At 48.9% G+C, this 22,487-nt stretch overlaps 1 protein-coding gene across 1 annotated transcript in view; it reads left to right on the top strand.

Annotated features, from left to right (window-relative positions):
* The window catches only part of LOC137430739 (tetraspanin-9-like), a 32,400-nt gene that overhangs the window by 2,494 nt on the left and 7,419 nt on the right, over positions 1-22,487 (top strand). The window contains exon 4 of the mRNA XM_068121515.2: positions 21,181-21,282. Coding sequence (XP_067977616.2) covers positions 21,181-21,282 — 102 coding nt within the window. The remainder of the gene's footprint in view (positions 1-21,180; positions 21,283-22,487) is intronic.

The raw sequence follows: 22,487 nt of genomic DNA, 5'->3' as shown, positions 1-22,487 counted from the left end.
AGCACCGTCAATGGCAGCCAGGACACTGGAATCATGTGACCTTCAGTGATGAGTCTAGATTTCTGGTCTATCGTCAAGATGGCCACGTCCGAGTGCGCAGAGAAGTGCATGAAGCCTACAACGAAGATTGTATAGTGCCAAGAGTCCAAGCTGGAGGTGGTGGGGTGACCGTTTGGGCTGCTTTTCATGCAGGGGGCAAAACTGACCTGGTTGTTCTGAATGGAAACCTGAACCAGTTCAAGTACAGGGTCATTCTGGAAGAAACATTGCTTCCATTTGCTCGTGCAGCCTTTCGAGGAAACTTTGTCTTCCAAGATGACAATGCACGGCCTCATCGTGCTCGCATGATCCAACACTTTCTTGCTGAACGTGGTGTAGAGCATATGGAGTTGCCTGCCATGTCCCCGGATATGAATCTGATAGAGAACTTGTGGGCAGAATTAACGCATCAAATCGACAACTTGGACCAGCAGCCTACCTCTGTGCGTGAATTGCAGCAGACTATTGTCACTGCATGGCAAGCGATTCCTGTCCAAACCTTGGCAAATCTCGTGAACAGCATGCCTCAACGTGTACGTGCTCTCCTGAATGCTCGTGGGGGTTACACGAAGTACTGAACTGTAATTTTACTGTCCATAATCCCAGTCATAATTTAGCTTATGTTTTTGTTGAATTTTTTTTTGGCTAATGTGCAAAATAAAGAGATACTTCTGGAAAACGTACAGAAGTTTAACACAGTACTGTCCATGAATTGAGTTCGATATCAGTTTACATCACTTTCGAGGATCAATTTATTTGCTTCGAAATGTCAAATGTGGTTTTTGTTTCTTTTAGACGTCACATTAACAAAATCTAGAATAATTTCAACATAATTCCAATGAACTTTTGGTTCTAAGTCATCTTGAAAAGTAAGTTCACCCCCACAAAAAAAATATTCCATATTAAATGCCAAGTCTGTATTTGTTTGGCTGGGCGATATCTCAGCCAGCCTTTGAGCTAGGTAGCTGAAATTTTGTCACCATAGTGAACACTTGCTTTGGCAAAAACGGTATTTTTTGCGTAATCAATTATTTGATTACTTTTATTAATTATTATTGATTTATTAAGTAATTATTTATCAGAGAGTACGGTAGTACTCTCTATGTAGGGATGGTACGGAAAAAAACGTCGCTCCCATCTGCTACATGCAAAACTAAAGTTGGATTATCTTATTAAAAAACTCGCTTAGGCTACATATGAGAGCCTACCTGGTCTGTTTAGCTGATTGTCGAGGTAGGGATCACTTTTCAGTTCTCCAGACCAAGGAAAAAGCAAAATAAAGCAAAATAATGAGATTGCTCAAACCCGGGATCTCATCTTCTTGTTCATAATAATTAATCTTCTTCAGATTGCATATTTCCGAGCTGCATCTATCAATGACAATGATTCTGTTACCATTCGATCGAGTTATATTTCCTGAAACATCCTTTGGTATTATAATTCTCGTAGCTTTAAAGGATTCCATGAAAACTCCGGAAAACGACATTCCTATGTAAAAGCATAGGACTGGGCTAGGCGTGGCTATGACAGTCAATCAGCTTGATGGGGGCAGAGCCGCGAGACACATTCGCCTCGGTGTCGGCGTTATGTGTGATAATGCTAAATGGGATCAAATAATCTCAGCAGAAATATCACGTGTCGGGAAATGCCTTGTTTTTCATAGTTACATTTATAAAAAAATAAAATAATAGCGAAGTACCATTGCCATACACTGCACACGGGGCACGTGATCACCATTCCTCCAGTCACGGGTCAAGGCAAAAGCAAACCACGTGATCAATAACCATCTGAAGTCACGGTTTCTCCTCGCCAGATTCGTTACGTCGGCGCATCACTGATGGCGTCCTATAAACAGCCTGAACAAGGAATCCACGGGAATTTAATCTACTATAAATGGAGGTGTGTGTGTGTGTGTGTGTGTGTGTGTGTACGTGTGTGTGTGTGTGTGTGTGTGTGTGTGTGTGTGTGTGTGTGTGTGTGTTGTTATGGATTCGTCACTTCCGTTGTGGTGGTTTGCATCCACTGTAAATATTTCCGATTCCATGTATTATTATTGTTGTCATTTAAAGGGAATATATATTTCTAGTTTCAAAAGTTAAAAGTTAATGTTAAAAGAAACAGGAAACCGGATCGGGAACCGGACGGCGAAGAGGAAGAGGAGAGAAAGAGGGCAGAGCGAGTGAAGTCGGGCAAGAAGCGAGTCGCTTCAACGTCCGGGGGCGAACGTTGTCAAACGAAAGTCGCGAGTGAACTTTCAGGGTTCCTGGGAAAGGAATTCCTGCGACAGAGTTGCTCTCGCGGTGACTGATCAACCTGCGTGTCAGGTTTGGCGTTGGATTCCAAGGAAGCATCGTCGTGTCGTTTCGACCCAAGTATGGGCCATCGGCCATTTTGACTCACGCGCTTCGCGCGTCGAGCAAGGTTTCGTTGCTTCGTAAGCCGTTGCCACCGCTTTCAGATGTATCTGATGTGTGTGTGTGTGTGCACCGTGGCTTTTGAGGATTAATTTGCGGCTCGCCGACTGTGAGCCGTGAAAGTTCATACCGGGAGGGCGCCTTTGGATTTCCCAGTTTCCTTGAGTGCACTTTTTATGCAGCTTTTGGCCGCGTGACTCTTTGTGCTGCTTTAGCCGCGTACGCCTTTGTGCAGTTTTGGCAGCGTGATGGGGCCCGTCGGCTGAACGGGATTCTGGTTTCGATTCGACATCGCTCTGGCGATCGCTGGAGGGGATCAACTTTGAGCTTGAAGACGGGAATACAGAGACATTGGGGAATGTTCTTTTTCACTCACTTGGAGCACAGTGAGTCACCTGAAACTAGCTGATGGTACCATCATAAGATGTATTGATTGTACTTTTGACTGCTATTATTGTTGTACTGTTATTCTTGTGTGATTTTTTAATACAATATTTGTTTGTGAGTTACAATTGGGGTGGCTTCTCCATTGATCTTTGACACCCAGAATAACACATTTTTCTGCCGTGACTCCTCTCGGGGCTCGGAGGTATCCCGTGACCAAGTGGTCGGGGAGGAGCACATAACAGCAATTGGGGGCTCGTCCGGGATAGAATTCCCTAGCATTCCCAAAATTCCCAAATTTGGAATTTTTTATTAACATTCCCAAATTTTTCAAAAAAAAAAACAAATTGGAAAATTTTTGTGTGAAGGTCAACAGGTGTTAACTGATAGTCACCATGGTGTTTGACACAGAAAATTTTGTGGCGTCCCCTAATGAGGCACAGTTCCAAGCGTTAAAAAAATCGGAACTCTTGATATTGGCCAGACATTTTAACTTGGAGGTCCGAGTTAGTCTGAAGAAAGCAGAGATGCAGACATTGGTGGTAGAATCTCTGGTGGGACAGGGCACATGAACAGAGGGAGCCTTGGATTGGTTACGAGAGGAAAAAGAAAATGTGGAGCTCTGGAAAATGGAGATGCAACTGCAGAGCCAGGAAAGGTTAAAAGCAGAGGAAAGGAAAGCAGAAGAAAGAAGAGCAGGGGAAAGAGCAGAGGAAAGGAGAGCTGCAAGTGAACTCGAGGAGAGAAGAACAGAGGAAAGGAGAGCTGAAAGAGAACTCGCGGAAAAAAGAGTAGAACAGGAACGAGAACTCGAGGAGAAACGAGCAGAGGAAAGAAGAGCCGAAAGGGAGTTAAAGGAACGTGACATGGAGTGTCAGAGGGAATTTAAACTCAAGGAACTGGAATTAATGAGAGAACGGGGAGAGGTAGCATCCATGCCGGCTAGTTCGACAACTAGTCAGAACACCTGGGATGTTGGTAAACATGTGAGGCTGGTTCCACCCTTCAATGAAAAAGAGGTAGCCAAGTTTTTTTTACACTTTGAGAAAGTGGCTCAAATGCTAAAATGGCCTGTGGGGTCCTGGACTATGTTAGTGCAAAGTGTTTTGGTGGGTAAAGCTCGAGATATATTTTCGGCTTTACCGATTGACAAATGTACAGATTATGAGGAAGTGAAGAAAGCCATTCTCAAAGCCTATGAATTGCCCTGAAGCTTACCGGCAAAAATTCCGGAATGCCAGGAAGAGGGAGAGTGAGACCCATGTGGATTTTGCCAGAATGAAGGAAACCATGTTTGATCGGTGGTGCGATTCGAAAGGGATTGGGAAAGACTTCAAACTGTTGCGACAATTGATCTTGGTGGAGGAATTCAAACAGTGTGTCCACGAGGACATTAAAGTACATCTGGAGGAAAAGAAGGTACCAGAGTTGTATGAGGCAGCAACCGTGGCAGATGACTATGCCTTGACACACAGGATGGGGTTCCACAAACCTAACTTCCCGCCTGGAGTTCGCCAGGGGAGTTATGGTACATCCGGTGCGGAGAACGAAGATTCATGGGGGTGGCCTAGAGATGACTATGAGGACAACTCTGATACCGTGACTTTTAAGGATCAGAAGACCACAATTCCAAGACAGACTTATCTTCCGGGGGGCTCGAGGAAGATCACGAGTTTTTCCTCCGGGCCTACTTGCGCTTTTTGCAAGAAACCTGGTCACTTGATGTCCCAATGTTATGCCCTGGAAAGGAAAAATCAGGAGCGGAGTCAGATTAGTACAACTCCAAATGCATTGGCAAATGCGAGAAATCGTCCTTGGAGGACAGTGCCTTGTGAAGGTTCCCATGCCAAGGTTACGGCATCACAGAATGACCTTGCTCAAGAGGGTTACAAACCTTTTATTTCAGAGGGGTTTGTGTCACGGGATGCAAACTTGACTAACCAAAGATCTGTTAGGGTATTGAGGGACACATGAGCACATCAATCTTTGATGCTTGAGGGCATTTTGCCATTGTCAGAGAAGACGGCAACTGGTGTTAGTGTTATTTTACAGGGGGTTGGTGGCTGTGTTAAAGCCCCACTTCATGTCATCCATTTGAAGTCTGATTTGGTGTCAGGACTGGTCACCATAGGGTTACAAGCCACTCTACCTGTAGAGGGAATATCTTTTGTTATCGGGAATGATTTGGCCGGTGGTCAAGTTTCTGGTAACCCGATGTTTGTTGAAAAGCCTAGTAATTGAAAATAACACCGCACAGTTCGAGCAGGAGATGCCGGGTATCTTTCCATCCTGTACCGCGACTCGTGATATGGGTAGGAAGCGCTCTGAAGAGAAGAGGAAGGTACTGACATCACGCTTTGCACAGGCACGTCTTGTCAGGTACCCAAAAGCTAAGTGTCAGCACACACAAGTCAGGGATGGAGGCAATGTTGGCAAGCTCTTTGTGGGGTGGACTGAACTTCAAAACCATGGAAGTTGTTCTGGACTCTGTCTTCGGCCAATATGGACCACTCTTGGAAGTGTGGCTGATAAAACACAGGGAGACGCAAAAGTCAAGAGGGTTTGGCTTTGTCATGTTTGAAAACACCAAGGACGCCAAAGATGCAGAAAGGGATTTGAATGGCAAGGATTTGGATGGTCGGACCTTAATAGTAGAGAAGGCAGGCCATGGGCGTCGAGGGGGCTACAGAGGAGGAAAACGTGGAGGTAGTTTCAGGGGTGGCTATGGCTCCCGGGGTGGGAGTAGTAGTTTTGGTGGTGGCCGCAGTCGAGATTACTATGGAGGCTCGCAGAGTTACGGCAGCTCCCGCAGGGATGATGATCAGGGTAGTGGCCGAGAAGGAGACCGCTATTCCCGTGACTACAGCGACAAGCGCTCCAACCGTGATTATTATGAAAGTTAGGAAGAGTTTGAAGCACTGAATGCTGCGGAGCAGCCGAGCCAAGATTCCTATGTGATTAACCGTGAATTCCACGTTCCTAAAGGCGTCCATGTAGTGAATACTTCCAGGCCTCACCACCCAACTACCATGAAACCTGGCTCTCAGCCCGGCCTCCTTAAAAAAGTGCTGTAGATTTGCTTGACTTTGGGTTTTTGATCACAACCCCTTAACCTTCATTCAAAAAAAAATCAAAAAAAAATCAGAGGTTGATGAGATGGAGTTTGGCTTTACAGGAGTTCAACTTGGAAATTGAGCACGTAAAGGGCAGGGACAATGTGGTTGTGGATGCTTTGTCCAGAGTGACCTAACTTTGGAAATATCTGTAGGTTGTTTGAAGTTTTGTTGCTTTATTTTTGGGAAATATTGATTATCGTTGCTCACGGGAATTGATGATTTGGGGTGTGAGTTTACTTTTGTTTGTTGGAAGGGTTTTGCCTACAAAGAAAGTTTTCACTATGTTCAAACTTTCTTTCTTGAGGGGGGGAAGTGTTACGGATTCGTCACTTCCATTGTGGTGGTTTGCATCCACTGTAAATATTTCCGATTCCATGTATTATTATTGTTGTCATTTAAAGGGCATAGATATTTCTAGTTTCAAAAGTTAAAAGTTAATGTTAAAAGAAACAGGAAACCGGATCGGGAACCGGATGGCGAAGAGGAAGAGGAGAGAAAGAGGGCGGAGCGAGTGAAGTCGGACAAGAAGCGAGTCGCGGATTTCGAGGAATCATCGTCGTGTCGTTTCGACCCGAGTATGGGCCGTTGGTCATTTTGACTCGCGCGCTTCGCGCGTCGAACAAGGTTTCGTTGCTTCGTAAGCCGTTTCCACCGCTTTCAGACGTATCTGATGTGTGTGTGTGCACCGTGGCTTTTGAGGATTAATTTGCAGCTCGCCGACTGTGAGCCGTGAAACTTCAGACCGGGAGGGCGCCTTTGGATTTCCCAGTCACCTTGAGTGTGCTTTTTACGCAGCTTTGGGCCGCGTGACTCTTTGCGCTGCTTTAGCCGCGTACGCCTTTGTGCAGTTTTGGCAGCGTGACGGGGCCCGTTAGCTGAACGGGATTATGGTTTTGATTCGACATCGCTCTGACGATCGCTGGAGGGGATCAACTTTGAGCTTGAAGACGGGAATATAGAGACATTGGGGAATGTTCTTTTTCACTCACTTGGAGCACAGTGAGTCACCTTATACTAGCTGATGGTACCATCATAAGATGTATTGATTGTACTTTTGACTGCTATTATTGTTGTACTGTTATTCTTGTGTGATTTTTTAATACAATATTTGTTTGTGACTAACAATTGGGGTGGCCTCTCCATTGATCTTTGACACCCAGAATTAGGGCTGTCAACCGAGCCGAGACCGGGACAAAATCCCGGCGGTTTCGGCTTTCGAGACGGTCTCGGGACGGTCCCGAGATAAATTGATAGACGTAATTTCTCGGTAAAAAAATCCCGGTTAAAATTCCAACTTCTTGCAGATATTTTCCATAATAGAGGCATTTATTGAGCCTTGCTTTCATTACTCTGCTTCTGCACAAGCATCATTTTTCGCAAGTGCAGCTGAACTGACACAAACGATGATAGATAAAGTAAACTCACTGTTCCAGGATTTTCCCCTTGTCAACAAACAATGCACTGCAAACGAATCCGAATTCCGAATCCGGATCTTCACCAACATCTAATCATGTCGTCCTTGTCACACACGCTGCATCTCCACAAAATTTCGTCCGAATCCGTCCACAACTTTTTGAGATATTGTGTTCACAAACAAACGGACAAACAGACAGGAGTGAAAACATAACCTCCATCCACCTTTGGTGGCGGAAGTAACGAAATCAGGATAAAGGTCCCAATGAAAATCCGCCGCATCGCGGCTTCATTTAAACCGTTGAATCCTTCCGCTGTATCACTCCGCCTCGCCCCGCTACGCTGCGGTCACGTGTGCGTCCTTGGAGACGAGTTACGGAATGTGGTTGCTATGGTCTTTTGCACATTAATATCGAGGGATTCGCTCGAGGCCCCGTGATTGGAGGGACGATGTTTATTTAGATTAAAAACACGTTTATAACGGATTATTCTACACACAATGTATTAATACAAGTACAATACATTATGTAGTTTTATGAAATGAGTTTTTGATGAACGTTTATGTTTAATTGCAACGCTATCTATCTATAATTCCAGTAATCTCTGTCTGTCTGTCTGTACGTCTGTACGTTTGTTTGTTTGTCTGTGACCGCTGTTTCTCGACAACCACGGGTCCGATATACTTTTAACTTGCCAGGTATATTGCTGGGGACCCGAGGATGTGCCTTTTCAAGGTTTCATATTAATCGGACAATTACTTACCGAGCTATGTCCAAAAAACGATTCAACCAATCAGAGAGCAGCGAACGATCGCGTGTGCCGAACGTGGCGGGCACACTCTGCCTCGGATGGCACATTTGAGAGCGTATTCATTTATTTCACGTTTGCAAACTATGTTGGCGTTAAACTATGTTTTACAACTAATAAAAACGAATTTGCGATTCATTCGCTTTCCTGCGCGTTTGTGCACGCGATGGCGATTTCTTTACCAAACTCCGGAAGCCGTTCGCTTTGGACCAAACCATTGCATGTAAATAGAGGGGGGGGATTGTCACCACTCGCAAGCCGTTCGCTTTGGACCAAACCATTTCATGTAAATAGAGGGGGGGGATATAATTTTAGATATAGATATAGTACGGGCATGCCCTAGTAACTATAAATTGTAAGAATCCCTCGGGGTTTGGTGTTTGAATGTGAAAGTATTGAAGGAGCTGGGCTCCAACGCGAGTTGAAAGAATTGACGCGACCAAAGATGGAAATTCGTCCGAGTAGGTTTAATAAATGTATCACACTCGGGTACTCTGAAAAGCCCGTTTATCGGGCAGCAATATATATATACACATTTATGTCGGGAAGTTTGCCCGTCGGTATCAAGGGCGAGCCTTGGAAAGGCGAGTCTGGACCTGCCCGGGCGTGTTTGGCTGCAGCCTGGCAAGTCGAGGCTGGGCGTGCCCGGGCGCTCTGGACGAGCACTGGAAAGGCGATAGCGGGCATGCCCGGACGCTCTGGGCGAGCCCTGGAAAGGCGATAGCGGGCATGCCCGGACGCTCTGGGCGAGCCCTGGAAAGGCGAGAGCGGGCATGCCCGGGAAAGACGAAACCGGGCGGGAGGTTCGGGCGTGCCCGGGAACAGTGAGTCCGGGCATGCCCAGGAGAGGCGCGTCTGGCCGTGTTCTGGCCGGTGCAAGGCGATTGTGTGCATCCAGCGGTAAGCGCTACACACGCCCCTCCAGAATCGACCTGCACCGGCAGGGTCAATTTAAGGGGGGTCCGGATGACCCGGCCGAAGCGACCCCTGGAGGGTCGTGGGGAGGGGTCCGACGTGGTGGTGGGTGGTCGAGCGGTGGGAACTGTGGATGGGGGGCGGCCTCGCCACGGAGGAAGGGCCAACCGTGGTGGTCGGTCGACGTCCATGTGCGCCGGTTTGAGGCGATCCACAGAAATCCGGTCCGGCCGGCCGCTGAAGTCGACGATGAAAGACTTGTCGTCCCATCGCAGGACCCGGAAGGGCCCGTCGTACGGTGGCCGGAGTGGCCCCCGGTGCGCGTCATGACGCACAAAGACGTACTCCACTGTGCGAAGCGCCAGGGGGACGTAGGACTGGGGGCCACCGTGGCGGGACGTCGGCACGGGGGCAAATCGTCGGGCGGCCTCCTGGAGGTCCGAGCGCTGGCGAGCGGCGGACCAGGGACTGGTAGCGTCGGGCACGAATTCACCCGGGACGCGGAGTGGCTGGCCGTAGACGAGCTCGGCGGCGGGCGCCTGGAGGTCTTCCTTGGGGGCCGTGCGAAGGCCCCAAAGGACCCACGGCAGCCGGTCGGCCCAACCATCATCCTGAAGGCTGGCCATGAGTGCGGCCTTCATGGAGCGGTGAAACCGCTCGCACAACCCATTGGCTTGGGGGTGGTAGGCCGTGGAGCGGTGCAGCGTGACCCCCAACGAACGGGCGACCGCGCCCCAAAGCTCAGACGTGAACTGTGGGCCGCGGTCGGACGAGATGTCCGCTGGTGCGCCGAAGCGCGCGACCCAGGTGGCGATGAACGCCTGCGCCACGTCGGCGGTGGTGGTGGAGGTGAGGGGCACGGCCTCCGGCCACCTGGTGGTCCTGTCCACCATGGTGAGCAGGTGGGTGAACCCCCGCGAGGGGGGCAGGGGACCCACCAGGTCCACGTGGACGTGGTCGAAACGCCGTTCAGGCACGGCGAAAGGTGCCAGTGGGGCCTGGGTGTGGCGGTGGACCTTGGCTCGCTGGCAGGCCGTGCAGGCGTTGGCCCAGTCACGGATGTTTCGTCGAAGGCCGTACCAGACGAAACGCGCTGACACCAGCTTCTGAGAAGCTTTCCGGCCAGGGTGAGAAAGGCCGTGGATGGAGGCGAAGATGCGACGCTGCCAGGAAACGGGCACGATGGGGCGAGGCTGGCCCTGGGAGACGTCGCAGAGCAGGACGGTGCCCGCGAAGGGGATGTCGGCCAGGCGGAGGCCCGTGTCCGCCGCGCGGAGTGCCTGCACCGAGGCGTCGGTGGTCTGGTCGGCCGCCAGGAGCGCGAAGTCCACGCCGAGGTGGACCGCGTTCGCACTGGCCCGCGAAAGGCAGTCGGCCACGGCGTTGTCTTTGCCGGCGACGTGCTGGATGTCCGTGGTGAACTCCGACACGGCGGAGAGGTGGCGCTGCTGGCGGGCCGACCACGGCTCCGTGACCTTAGCCATTGCGTAGACCAACGGCTTGTGGTCGACGAAAGCCGTGAACGGGCGGCCCTCCAGGAGGTGTCGGAAATGGCGAACGGCCAGGAATAGCCCGAGCAGCTCGCGGTCGAACGTGCTGTAGTTTAACTCATTCGGCCGGAGTTGCCGGCTGAAAAAAGCGAGTGGCTGCCAAACCCCGTCCACCCATTGCTCATGGACGGCGCCCACCGCGTAGTTGGAGGCATCCGTAGTGAGGGCGATGGGCGTGTTGAGCACCGGGTGAGCCAGCAGCGTTGCGTCGGCGAGGGCCCGTTTGGCGCTGGCGAAGGCCGCGTCCATGGCCGCGGACCAAACAATGTCATGCTTGGCCGGCTTGCCCCGGAGGGCCTCGTAAAGGGGCCGCATGAGCTGAGCAGCGCGGGGCACGAATCGGTGATAAAAATTCACCATGCCGAGGAACTCTTGGAGGGCTTTGATGGAACGGGGACGCGGGAATGTGGTGATGGCCTCGACCTTGGTCGGCAGCGGCACGGCCCCGGTCTTGGTGATGCGGTGGCCCAAAAAGTCAACGGTCGTCACGCCGAAGTGGCATTTGACCGGGTTGACAATTAAGCCGTGCTCGCTGAGGCGACCGAACAGTGTTCAGAGGTGGAGGAGGTGCTCGGCGCGGGACGTGCTGGCGACGAGGATGTCGTCCAGATAGACGAAAAGAAACGGCACGTCGCGCAGCACGCCATCCATCAAGCGCTGGAACGCCTGGGCCGCGTTCTTGAGGCCAAACGGCATCCGCAAAAATTCGAACAGGCCGAACGGCGTGATGACGGCCGTCTTCGGGACGTCGGCCGCCCGGACAGGTACCTGGTGGTAGCCCCGTATCAGGTCAATTTTCGAAAAGATGACCCGTCCCGCCAAACGGGTGGAAAAGTCCTGAATATGCGGGATCGGGTACCTGTCGGGGGTGGTAGCGTCATTGAGACGGCGGTAGTCGCCACACGGGCACCATCCACCCCCCGGCTTTGGCACGATGTGCAGTGGCAAGGCCCACGCGCTATCGGAGCGCCGCATGATGCCGAGGTGCTCCAACGCGTCGAATTCGGCCTTCGCCACGGCGAGCTTGGCTGGGTCGAGGCGACGGGCCCTGGCGTAGACCGGCGGGCCCGTAGTGGGTATGTGGTGCTCGATCCCGTGCCGCACCGAGACGGCCGAAAACGTCGGCCGCGTGAGGGCCGGGAATTCCACGAGCAGGCGAGCGAACTCGTTCGTTGCCGGGAGGGCGCACGCCAGTTCGGTCGGCACGGAGCTGCTCATTGTGCACGCCAGGGAGCTGAAGGTCTCGGCGTGGACAAGGCGACGTCGTTTGACGTCGACCAGCAGCCCGTGCGCGCAGAGGAAGTCGGCGCCCAGCAAAGCCACGGGCGGTAACAAAAGTCCATTGAAAGAGCTGGCTGCCGAAGCAGAGGGTGACGATGCGTGGGCCGAACGTGCGTATGGCCGAGCCATTAGCAGCGACCAAAGAGCAAACTGCGTCCAGCCTGTCCTGCTCGGAGGCGGGTATGACGCTCAGTTGGGCGCCGGTGTCGCACAGGAAACGCCGCCCAGACGCTTTGTCCCGAATAAACAGCAAGTTGCCCGAGTGGCCGGCGCTCATGGCTGGGAATGAATGCCGGCCCGGCCGTTTCCCGACCTGCCGAAAGTGCACGGGGGCCGGCACGTCCGAGCCTTGTGTCCGAACCTAGCGTGGTAATAACACCACGCCCGGTCAGGTGGAGGCCCCGGCCGTCGTGTCGGAAGCGGGCGGTGCGGCGTGGCGGCCGCCAGTTGCACCGGCAGTTCGGCCTCCAACCGCGCAGGGCGCTCGGGCATCGTGGGCGTCGCCTCGGATGGCGGCGGGCTCCAGGTAACTGCGCCGATGTGCTGGCCCGCCGAGGAGATCTTATCGGCTTCCCTGGCGAGGGCGCGGGAATCCGTGATCAACATGCCAGCCAGGGCGAGGCGTACCGGGTGAGGCAGCTGGCGAAGGAACAGCTCGCGGAACAGAAAATCCGGAGAGTGCTCACCGAGCAACGAGAGCATATAGTCCATGCGCTCGGACGGGCACGTGTCGCCGAGCTCGGGCAGGTCAAGCAGGCACCGTGCGCGTGCTGCCGGTGAGAGGGCGAAAGCGTCGAGGAGGAGTGTCTTCAGCGCGTCGTATTTGTCAGCAGTCGGCGGGTGCTGGAGGAGGCTCAAGGCGCAGGCCGCGGTGGCGGAACCGAGTGCCACCACAACATGGTGGAAGCAGGTGTCGTCCGCGGTGATGCCTCGCAGGGCGAACTGAGAGTCCGCCTGAGCGAACCAAACAGCCGCGTGAGCCTCCCAGAAGGTAGGCAGTTTAAGCGTCACTGCTGTATCCATGTCGGTAGGTCACCAATGAAGGAGCTGGGCTCCAACGCGAGTTGAAAGAATTGACGCGACCAAAGATGGAAATTCGTCCGAGTAGGTTTAATAAATGTATCACACTCGGGTACTCTGAAAAGCCCGTTTATCGGGCAGCAATATATATACACATTTATGTCGGGAAGTTTGCCCGGCAAAAGCTATACCGGGCATGCCCGGGTATCAAGGGCGAGCCTTGGAAAGGCGAGTCTGGACCTGCCCGGGCGTGTTTGGCTGCGGCCTGGCAAGTCGAGGCTGGGCGTGCCCGGGCGCTCTGGACGAGCACTGGAAAGGCAATAGCGGGCATGCCCGGACGCTCTGGGCGAGCCCTGGAAAGGCGATAGCGGGCATGCCCGGACGCTCTGGGCGAGCCCTGGAAAGGCGAGAGCGGGCATGCCCGGGAAAGACGAGACCGGGCGTGCCCGGGAGGTTCGGGCGTGCCCGGGAACAGTGAGTCCAGGCATGCCCGGGAGAGGCGCGTCTGGCCGTGTTCTGGCCGGTGCAAGGCGATTGTGTGCATCCAGCGGTAACCGCTACAGTATTTTGGTTATCTTATCTCCACTTTAGGCCTGATAAGTTGATTACGTTTACTTTAGTCACAGAGTCAAAATAAGGAGGGGGGGGGGGGGGGGGGGGTGATCACTACACCGCCTGCTTTATAATTTACTAGCAGAAGTACCCGGCATTGCCGGGCGGGGGAGGGGAGGGGAACGGGGGGGGGGGGGGGGTGGGGGGGAGCGAGCCCCTTGGCGATCACAACTCACAAAATGATAATGAAACTCCAACCAGGACTCGAATATGCCTGGGCAGAAACATTTTCTCCCTCTGACATTCCGAGCAAGAAATTACACGACAATACAAACTGTAATGAGATAACCTGGTCCCGTCAGTGGCCGATCATCTGCATGTAGGCGGTGTATTTTATTTCATCCCGGTAAATGGAAGCTAAGTCGGAATTTAAGTACTCAACATCAGAAATGAATTTTTTTCATTGTTGTTTATATATTGTAATGAAATTCCATTATTTTTGAAGCCTTTTTATTTTATTTATTTTTTTTTTTTTTTATTTTTTTTTTTTTTTTTTTTACTTTGCCGGGAACCGAGCCGATCCGAGATCCCGTTATGAAAATTGAAAATTTATCGAGACGGTTCCGAGACGGGATTTTGAATCTAGCTAACAGCACTACCCAGAATAACACATTTTTCTGCCGTGACTCCTCTCGGGGCTCGGAGGTACCCCGTAACCATGGGGTCGGGGAGGAGCACGTAACAGTGTGTGTGTGTGTGTGTGTGTGTGTGTGTGTGTGTGTGTGTGTGTGTGTGTGTGTGTGTGTGTGTGTGTGTGTGTGTGTGTGTGTGTGTGTGTGTGTGTGTGTCATACTTTTTGACGTCAATTAATTAAGTACTATTCAAATGTACCTTTTAACCCTTTAGACTGCTGAGACCCCTTAGACCTCGGAAGACCCTTTAACACAGATGACCCAGATGACCCAAAAGTCCCCAAATCACCTAGAAGTCCCCGAGGACCCAAAAGCCAAAAGTTCCAAAGGACCCAAAAGTCCCCAAGGACCCAAAACTCCCAAAGGACCCAAAAATTCCTTGATGACCCAAAAGTCCCCGATGACCCAAATCACCCAAAAGTCCCCAAGGACCCAAAAGTCCTTGATGACCCAAAATACCCAGATGCCCCAAAAGTCCCCGAGGAACCAAAAGACCCTCGAGGACCCAAAACACCCAGATGATCCAAAAGTCCTTAATGACCCATAAGACCCTGATCACCCAAAAGTCCATGAGGACCAAAAAGTTCCCAAGGAACCAAAAAGTCCTTGATGACCCAAAAGTCCCCAAGGACCCAAATCACCCAAAAGTCCCCAAGGACCCAAAAGTTATTGATGACCCAAAAGTCTCCGAGGACCCAAAATACTTGACTCAAAACACCCAGATGACCAAAAAGTCCTTGATGACCCAAAATACCCTGATGACCCAAAAGTCCCCGAAGAGCCAAAAGTTCCCGAAGATCCAAAGGCCCCCAAAAGACCCAGATGACCAAAAAGTTCCGATGAACCAAAAGTACCAAAAAAACCAGGATGATCCAAAAGTCCTCGAGGACCAAAAAGACCCAGATGACCCTGATGACTCAAAAGTCCCCAAACACCCAAAAGTCACCAAAGACCCAAAAGTTCCTGAAGATCCAAAAGTCCCCAATTAAAATTTGGTCCAATGGACCAACGGGCCCCCTAGTTTAATAAGTTTTGAACTGACATTTAGTGATCCTTTCATCTTTGTTTTGGCATACTGCATCACCTGGAGTGGTCAATGGTCAATTAATTAATGTTTAAATGTAAAGATCCTAGTTTCCTTATGTCTATGCCCTCTTACCTGTGGCTACTGGGATTGGGGATTTGGGAGAGGAACGTGGAAGCAGGGGATGGGGGAGATGGGGGAGAGGGGAGGGGAGGGGGGGGGGGGTGGAGAGGGAAAATTGTTATTTAAAAAAAAATAATTATGCCAGACATCCTCAGTACACCACTGGTGAGCACGTCTATAAAGTTTGTACTGCAAAATTTGTAAATCAGTCGTAGAACATCATCCACTCAAATATTACAACAATTATTCAGACGTGTATTTCTCAGCTGGGCCTCTCTCAATGGCAATGACTGGAGTTTTACTTGGTGCAGAATCCTTTGTTATAATTTGTTTCTCCAGTTTATTTCTCCAGTTAAATATTTACAGATACTCTCTGAGAACGTGTTCTCTCGTGCTCAACCGAGGCCATCATAGTTTGGCAAGGCCACGCCCTTCCCCACGCCGACTCGATCAACCCTGAACCTTGCTATGCGCATGCGCAGATAAGAAAGCATGTCACTTGTACAGTGTGCTTGACTAACGTCGTTCTGATGATTTATAGTGACTGTATTTTTGTCTGGCGAGAAACTACTCAAGTATTACCGAGGTCTTCTGATTTCTCAGAACCAGGATTTAGATACTTCAGATAAATACTTAGATGTTGTCTTGATAAAGTTCTTCATTGAAGTTCAGTGGGTGGGTTATCTTGGGTTCAGTTATCTTCCTTCTCTTCATCAGTGGGTGGGGCCGACATTTTAAAAAAATCTTGGGTGGGTTCAGTGGGTGGGTTATCAGTGGATAAATAAGACATTGAAGTTCATTGAAGAAGATAACTGAGAAGGAAGTTGAGGAAGCGATAAAAGCAATAAAATAAAATAAAACCTGGTGTTGGGCTAGCGGCTAGGGTGCCAGCTTAGGATCCAAGGATCCTGGGTTCGAATCCCGGTCGATCGCTGAATTAACGCCAGGGGGGTTGACTCAGCCTGTCATCCTTCCGAGGTCGGCTAATTGAGTACCAGTTCACTGGTAATTCCCTACTTGTCGTAAAAAGGCGACAAAAAGGGTTGGCGGCAGGAAGGGCATCCGGCCGTAAAACATTGCTTCAAAAAAGGGGACCAAAAAACAACAACAACCATGGTCCCCGAAAAAGGCCAACCCCCGCTTTGCGGGGGGAAATGGCCTCTAAAGGTGTTTTTTTTTTTTTTTTTTAAATTGAAGTTAATTTTACAAAACTGTTATCAGGGAGCGTGCTGTCACTGTCGACTCTATGTAGTAACATTACTCTACGTAGTATGACGTGGATAAAAAATGTCGGCTCCACCCACTGATACAAAACAAAAGTTTGAGTACCTCCTCGTACTCTCGTAGTAGTTTATCGAGGACACTTGCAGTTTGAGTGTATAATAAGTTTTATTGACACCAAGTAAACAAAACAGTAAAAACCACGAGTGTCTTTCACGTCCGGCCATGGATAAATAAATTCCTCTTGAGGCTCCGCCCCTCCCCTCTGTCCCCACCCTATTCATTAGAGGGAAACCACACCAGTTATTTTGGCATTTCTAAGTGCAGGTCCTTGTGTGGCCGGAGGCTGGATGAAGACATTACTCTTTGAGAAACGAGCAATAAGACAGAGCTGCAAGATACAGTCAGGGTTACGTAAGACAATAAAGGAACACATGTGCAGTGTTTGACTTTGCTGACTAAGATATCTTGGCACTTTTGCTCCAAGATTGGGCATCCTCTGAGAACCGTACCATTGTGTTATTCCACATTGCAAAAAATTACAGAAACAAGTAAATAAAAAAATTTATGCTAAATTAAAAAGGCAATGTAGGGATGACAAACTACAGTCTAAAAAAGGTCCTAATCAAGATAAGGATGATGTTGGTTTAGAGAGTAGCTAACAGTATTGCCATCACATAACAATCCCTACATCACTGCCTCCAGACTATTGTCTAGGGCTAGGCTGAGCTAAAAGTATTAGAAGCTCCTATATTTCATTTCTGCATAAGTATAAGAAGCTCTTGTATAATTTCAGGGACTTCTTGGAGCTTCAGTTGTCTATCCTACTTTTCTTTTTTTTAAATCAACTTAGAGTAACCAATCACAAATGGAGATAATTATAGAATGCTGTTATTAGAGATGTCGATGCAGTTTCTAAGAAGTTGATGATCATGTACTGATATTATAACATTATACTCAGACTGCTAATTTGTACAGTCTCATTATGTGGCTACACTACAAGTGTAATCAAGTACTGTGGTAACCAGTGAAATGTTTGTAGAAGCTTGAAGCAATGATTGATGAAGTGTAAATGAGGCAGTGATGTAGGGATTGTTATTTGATGCACTGTTAGCTACTTTCTAAACCAGTGGTTCTTAACCTTTTTAAAGGCGCCGAACCCGAACGAAACCCACTGAACACTCGCGGAACCTCTCAAATTTGACAAAAAAATTAAGAAGATTGCATCTTAATGCGTTTTCTGTTCTTCTTTTCGGGAAGCGGTCTGGGATATGCGTCGTTTTGTTTTGGCAAGGGCAACCCTCAAATCATTTTCGCATGCAAGCCTGCTCCTTTTCTTTGTTTTAATGTCCACCAGTCTCGAAAATGCATGCTCGCAGAGATACGTTGTAACGAACGGCGTGAGGATCTCAAGGGCAATTTTAGCGATGTGAGGATACCCTTCCATTTGGCGGCACCAAAACGTTGAGAGCGTTGTTGTGCCGAAGAGTTGTTGTTGAGTCTGGCTCTGCTGAAGTTCGATGAGGTCGTCGAGGTATTGGTCATTGACATCTGCCGTTGCAACATCGAAAGTAAACAGCTGCCTCACCCATGCTGGGTATTGCTCTTGGTCGGGGAAGTAGCCGTCAAATGACTTTCCCAGCTCATCCAGGTGCATGGCAATCACTTGCTTCAGCTCCCCCGGTACGCAGTGCCTCCAACTTCAGACTCATCTTCGATCCCGCTCACGCACTTGTCAAGTAGTGAAAAGTTCGAGAAGTTGTCCTTCTCTGTTCGCCGCCTCCACAACGGCAACTTCTTTCAGAAAGCGCTCAGCTGTTCTTCAGATTCGATGACATTCACGCCACCGCCCTGCATCTGGCAATTGAGATGATTGAGTGCGTCGAAGATGTCAGCCACGTACGCCAAGGCGAGGATGAACTCTGACTCTTGGAGGTGCGTTGCATGGCAATGCTGATGTTCTCGCAAAAACAGGGCGAATTCCACACGCAAGGCAAAAACACGGCTCATTACCTTCCCTTGTGATAACCATCGAATGTTAGAGTGGTAGAGAAGGACTTCGAATTCAGAGCCGATTTCATTGCACAGCTCTTTGAAGATGCGATGATTCAGAGCACGGCTTCACATGTAATTCACAGTTTCATCGACGATTTTCAGAACATTGGCCAGGTTTGGAGGCAGGGTTTTGATGCCAGCGCGTGTCTGTGCAGGACGCAGAACGTGACGATGATGTGTGGTGCATCGGCCTTCACCAGTGCTCCAAAACCGCATCCCAGCATGGCTGGAGCTCCATCTGAGCAAACTGCAGACACTATGTTCCACGAGAGGCCGTTGCTTCTGAAGAAATCGTCCACAAGCTTCTTCACGTCAGCTGCTTTCATTGTTGTTGTGAGAGGCTTGCAGAACAGAAAGTCTTCCTTGATCTCGTCTCCTTTGACATAACGCACAAATAAGATGAGCTGGCTCAAAATCGAAACGTCGGTGATCTCGTCGAGTTGAAGGCTGAATTTCGTCGGGCTTGCGACTAAATCTGCAACTACCTGGGTGAGGATGTCATCGCTCATGTCGTCGATTCTGCATCTGATGGTGTCATTTGAGAGTGGAACGAGAGACGACTTGTTTTCAGCAGCTTTTCCCAGCATGATGTTGGCCATCTTCAACACGGCCAGTTTGATGAGTGTCTCACCAACGGTGTGTGGTTTGCCCTGCTTTGTGATCAGGTACGCAACTTCATATGACGCGGTGAGGATCGGTTTGTCAATTGGAACGAAGCCGAGAGTGGGCAACGTAGCACTTGCGTCGAATCGGACTCTCTTCAATTTGAATTCATCCAGCGTTGCGTCTTTGTACTGCCCCTCGCCGTGTAGGTTTTTGAAGTGTTCCCGTCGTTTTGCTGGTGCTAGGCTGGAGCTGCTCAACTTGACATTGCAAAGCATGCATTGAGGACGCTGACTTCCGTCCCGTTCCGTCAAACACGTGAACCCGTACCACACGTAATCCTCCGAACACTTCCTTTTTTTGCTCAACATACTGCAAAAAAAAAAGGAAGTAACAAACTGATCTTAATTGAGTTTGGGCGAATAATTATATGACAAAAATTAAAAATGGAACATGCTTAAATATAATCAGTACCCCTCTAAAAACTGAGAAATTTTAACGAAGAAAACAACTTATAGTTACGATGACGGGATTTATTATCTACTCAACTCTATGTCACCTCAAATTCCATTTAATTATAATATTACATAGAAAACTGCGAATTGTTAGTTTTGAATTGCGACCAAAGGAGTTATATCACCTCCACCTAATTTTCTGAGTAATTCAATCATATTTTATAATCACCATCCACTTTTGACTTTAATATAACTCTGAACACGCCCTGCATATCCACAAACATTTCCAACTTACTTTTCAATTAATCAGTAACTCCAAAGTAAGGCGCGACCAATGACGCACGGCACATGGCAAGCTAATCGAGGCTATTCACTGGAATTTCCGAACACCTGCAAAGTCCAAAATCCAGTAAGTAAGTAAGCAAGTAAGCACCATCAACAGAATAATTAGCAAGTTGCTCATTGATTCAACTTACTACAGTCAGTGTGAAACAACTTATCTTAAACACAGACCAGAGAAACCATGAATGGGATGGGAATACAATTACAAATAACATTTCCATTCGTTCGTAACATACATAGCAAAATAATAATAATATTAATAATAAGCATAATTACACATAGATTCAAAATTGATACAAAACTAAAAAAAAAAAAAAATGTGCAATGCGTTTCGGAGGACCTCCGCCGAACCCCTGAGACTGGCTCACTGAACCCCTGGGGTTCAGTCGAACCCAGGTTAAGAACCACAGCTCCAAACCAACATCATCCCTATCTTGTTTAGGACCTTTTTTGGACTGTAGTTTGTCGTCCCTACATTGCCTTTTTAATTTAGCATACATTTTTTTATTCACTTGTTTTCTTTCTCATCTGGGCAATATCTCAGGCACCTTTTGAGTTAGGAAGCTGATATTTGGACACGACAATGAGCAAGTGATGTGGCTAGAAAGGATATGTTTTATTTATTGATTAATCGATTAATTATTTATTGATTTATTCATTAATCAATTGATTATTTAATTTTTTTTCGATTAAGTAATATTTAAATCATTTTTTTTAAGTTACAGCTTCAGATTAAACACTGGTGGTTTGGGTATGCTATTAGCCAATTGATTAAGAAATCAATTATTTTACGATTGTTATCTATTGATTTTTATTATGCAATTAGGCTAACCGCCGCTCTAGCAGGGAAAATGGCCTTAAAATGCCTGTTGTGTGTGTGTGTGTGTTGTGTTTATCACGCAATTAATCAATCAATTATTGTACACGTCTCCCTCCCAATACTGTCTCTATGTGCTGCATGGCGGCATTGTCGGGTGTAAAAGGCGCCCTGTCAATGCCATGCTGGAGGATATATTATTTATGTATTTGGCATTGGGGTGGTGTACTTTGAACATATCTGTACTTATTTTCTTTCTGATTTCTTTAACAACCTCATTGTTTTATCATCAGGGTTTCCTCTGTGAAACAGCAGAGGTATTGAGCAGATCTGATAATGTTTCCCAAACACTCGCAGATTGAGCAGTGGACACGACAAGACCTGCTGGAGGGCCTGCAGCTGTATGGGCGAGAAGGAAATACTGGTCTAACTAATGCCTGGAACTCCTTACAGCAAAAGGTGAGACTCTGGCAGGAGATTTTTTTTTTTTTTTTTGGATACTGAATCGAGGCTCGTGAAAGAGCTAACATTTATTTCACAAACAAATCAACCAGACAAACAAGATATATAAAAAGAGGGAGCGGAAGACAAGATGGGGAGAGAAGGGGAAGCACACAAACATAACATTTGAGGGCAGGGAGAGGGCTTGGGGGGAGGAGGCGTGGGAAGGGGGGGTTGGTGGGAGAAGTATAAAACACAAGGACACCAAGGACTTCCAGGACAGAAGTTGGTATTTCAAAAAAGTGGATTTGGGGTGAAATTAGCGGGGGTAGAAAAGATCAAGGTTTTGGATAGGGGAAGATAAGAGATGGTGGTGGACAGCTGTTTTAAAGACCTGGAGGGTGGAGTGGGATTGAAGAGAGTGAGGGAGTTTGTTCCAGAGGCGGGAGAAAAGAGGAATGAAGGAGTGAAGGTAAGCAGAGAGTCTTGATTTTGGCAGTTTAACCATAAGAGCGTTGCAGGCAGATCTTGTGCGACCTGTAGGAATATTTGGGGGACAGAGCCCAGAGAGAGCAGGGGGGGCAAGGCCAGAGAGGAGTCGGTAGAAGACGGAAAGACCACCAACCTGCCTGCGGTGAGTGAGTGAAAGGCCCTTGGAGTTATCTTCATCGCGGGAGATTCCAATGATTCTGATCGCTTTGGTTTCAACAGCGTAAAGACGAGCTAGGTGTGAGGCAGGAGCACCAGCCCAGAGGGGGAGAGCAGTATTCCATTGAGCTGCGGATGAAAGTTGTATGTGGTGAGGAGCTCAGGTGTGCCAAGGAAGGACTTCGCACGACGGAGAATGCCCAGTCGGCGACTGGCTTTGGAGGCCAGATTTGAAATGTGGTTTTCCCAGGAAAGATCATGGCAGATAGTGAGACCCAAAAGCTTGAGTGACAGAACTTCTTGGAGAGGATTATTCAGAAAGTGGATGGGAGGGTTGTCCAGTCGGTCTTTTCGGAGAGACATCGTAAGAGTGTGAGATTTGTCAGGATTGAAAGACATGTTCCACTTGTTTGCCCAGTCTGTGATTTTGTCCAGGTCTGCAGAGAGTGAGGAGGCTGCAGACTGCCGATCTGAGGGATGAGGAATTGAGCGACAGAGAGTAGAGTCATCAGTAAAGAGATAGAGAGGATTTTCAAGAGAGTCAGAGAGATCATTGATGAAGACCAGAAAAAGCA

The sequence above is a fragment of the Myxine glutinosa genome, chromosome 7 (assembly GCF_964187855.1).
Source record: "Myxine glutinosa chromosome 7, kmMyxGlut1.1, whole genome shotgun sequence".
NCBI lineage: Eukaryota > Metazoa > Chordata > Myxini > Myxiniformes > Myxinidae > Myxine > Myxine glutinosa.
This window is presented reverse-complemented; position numbering and strand designations above follow the sequence as displayed.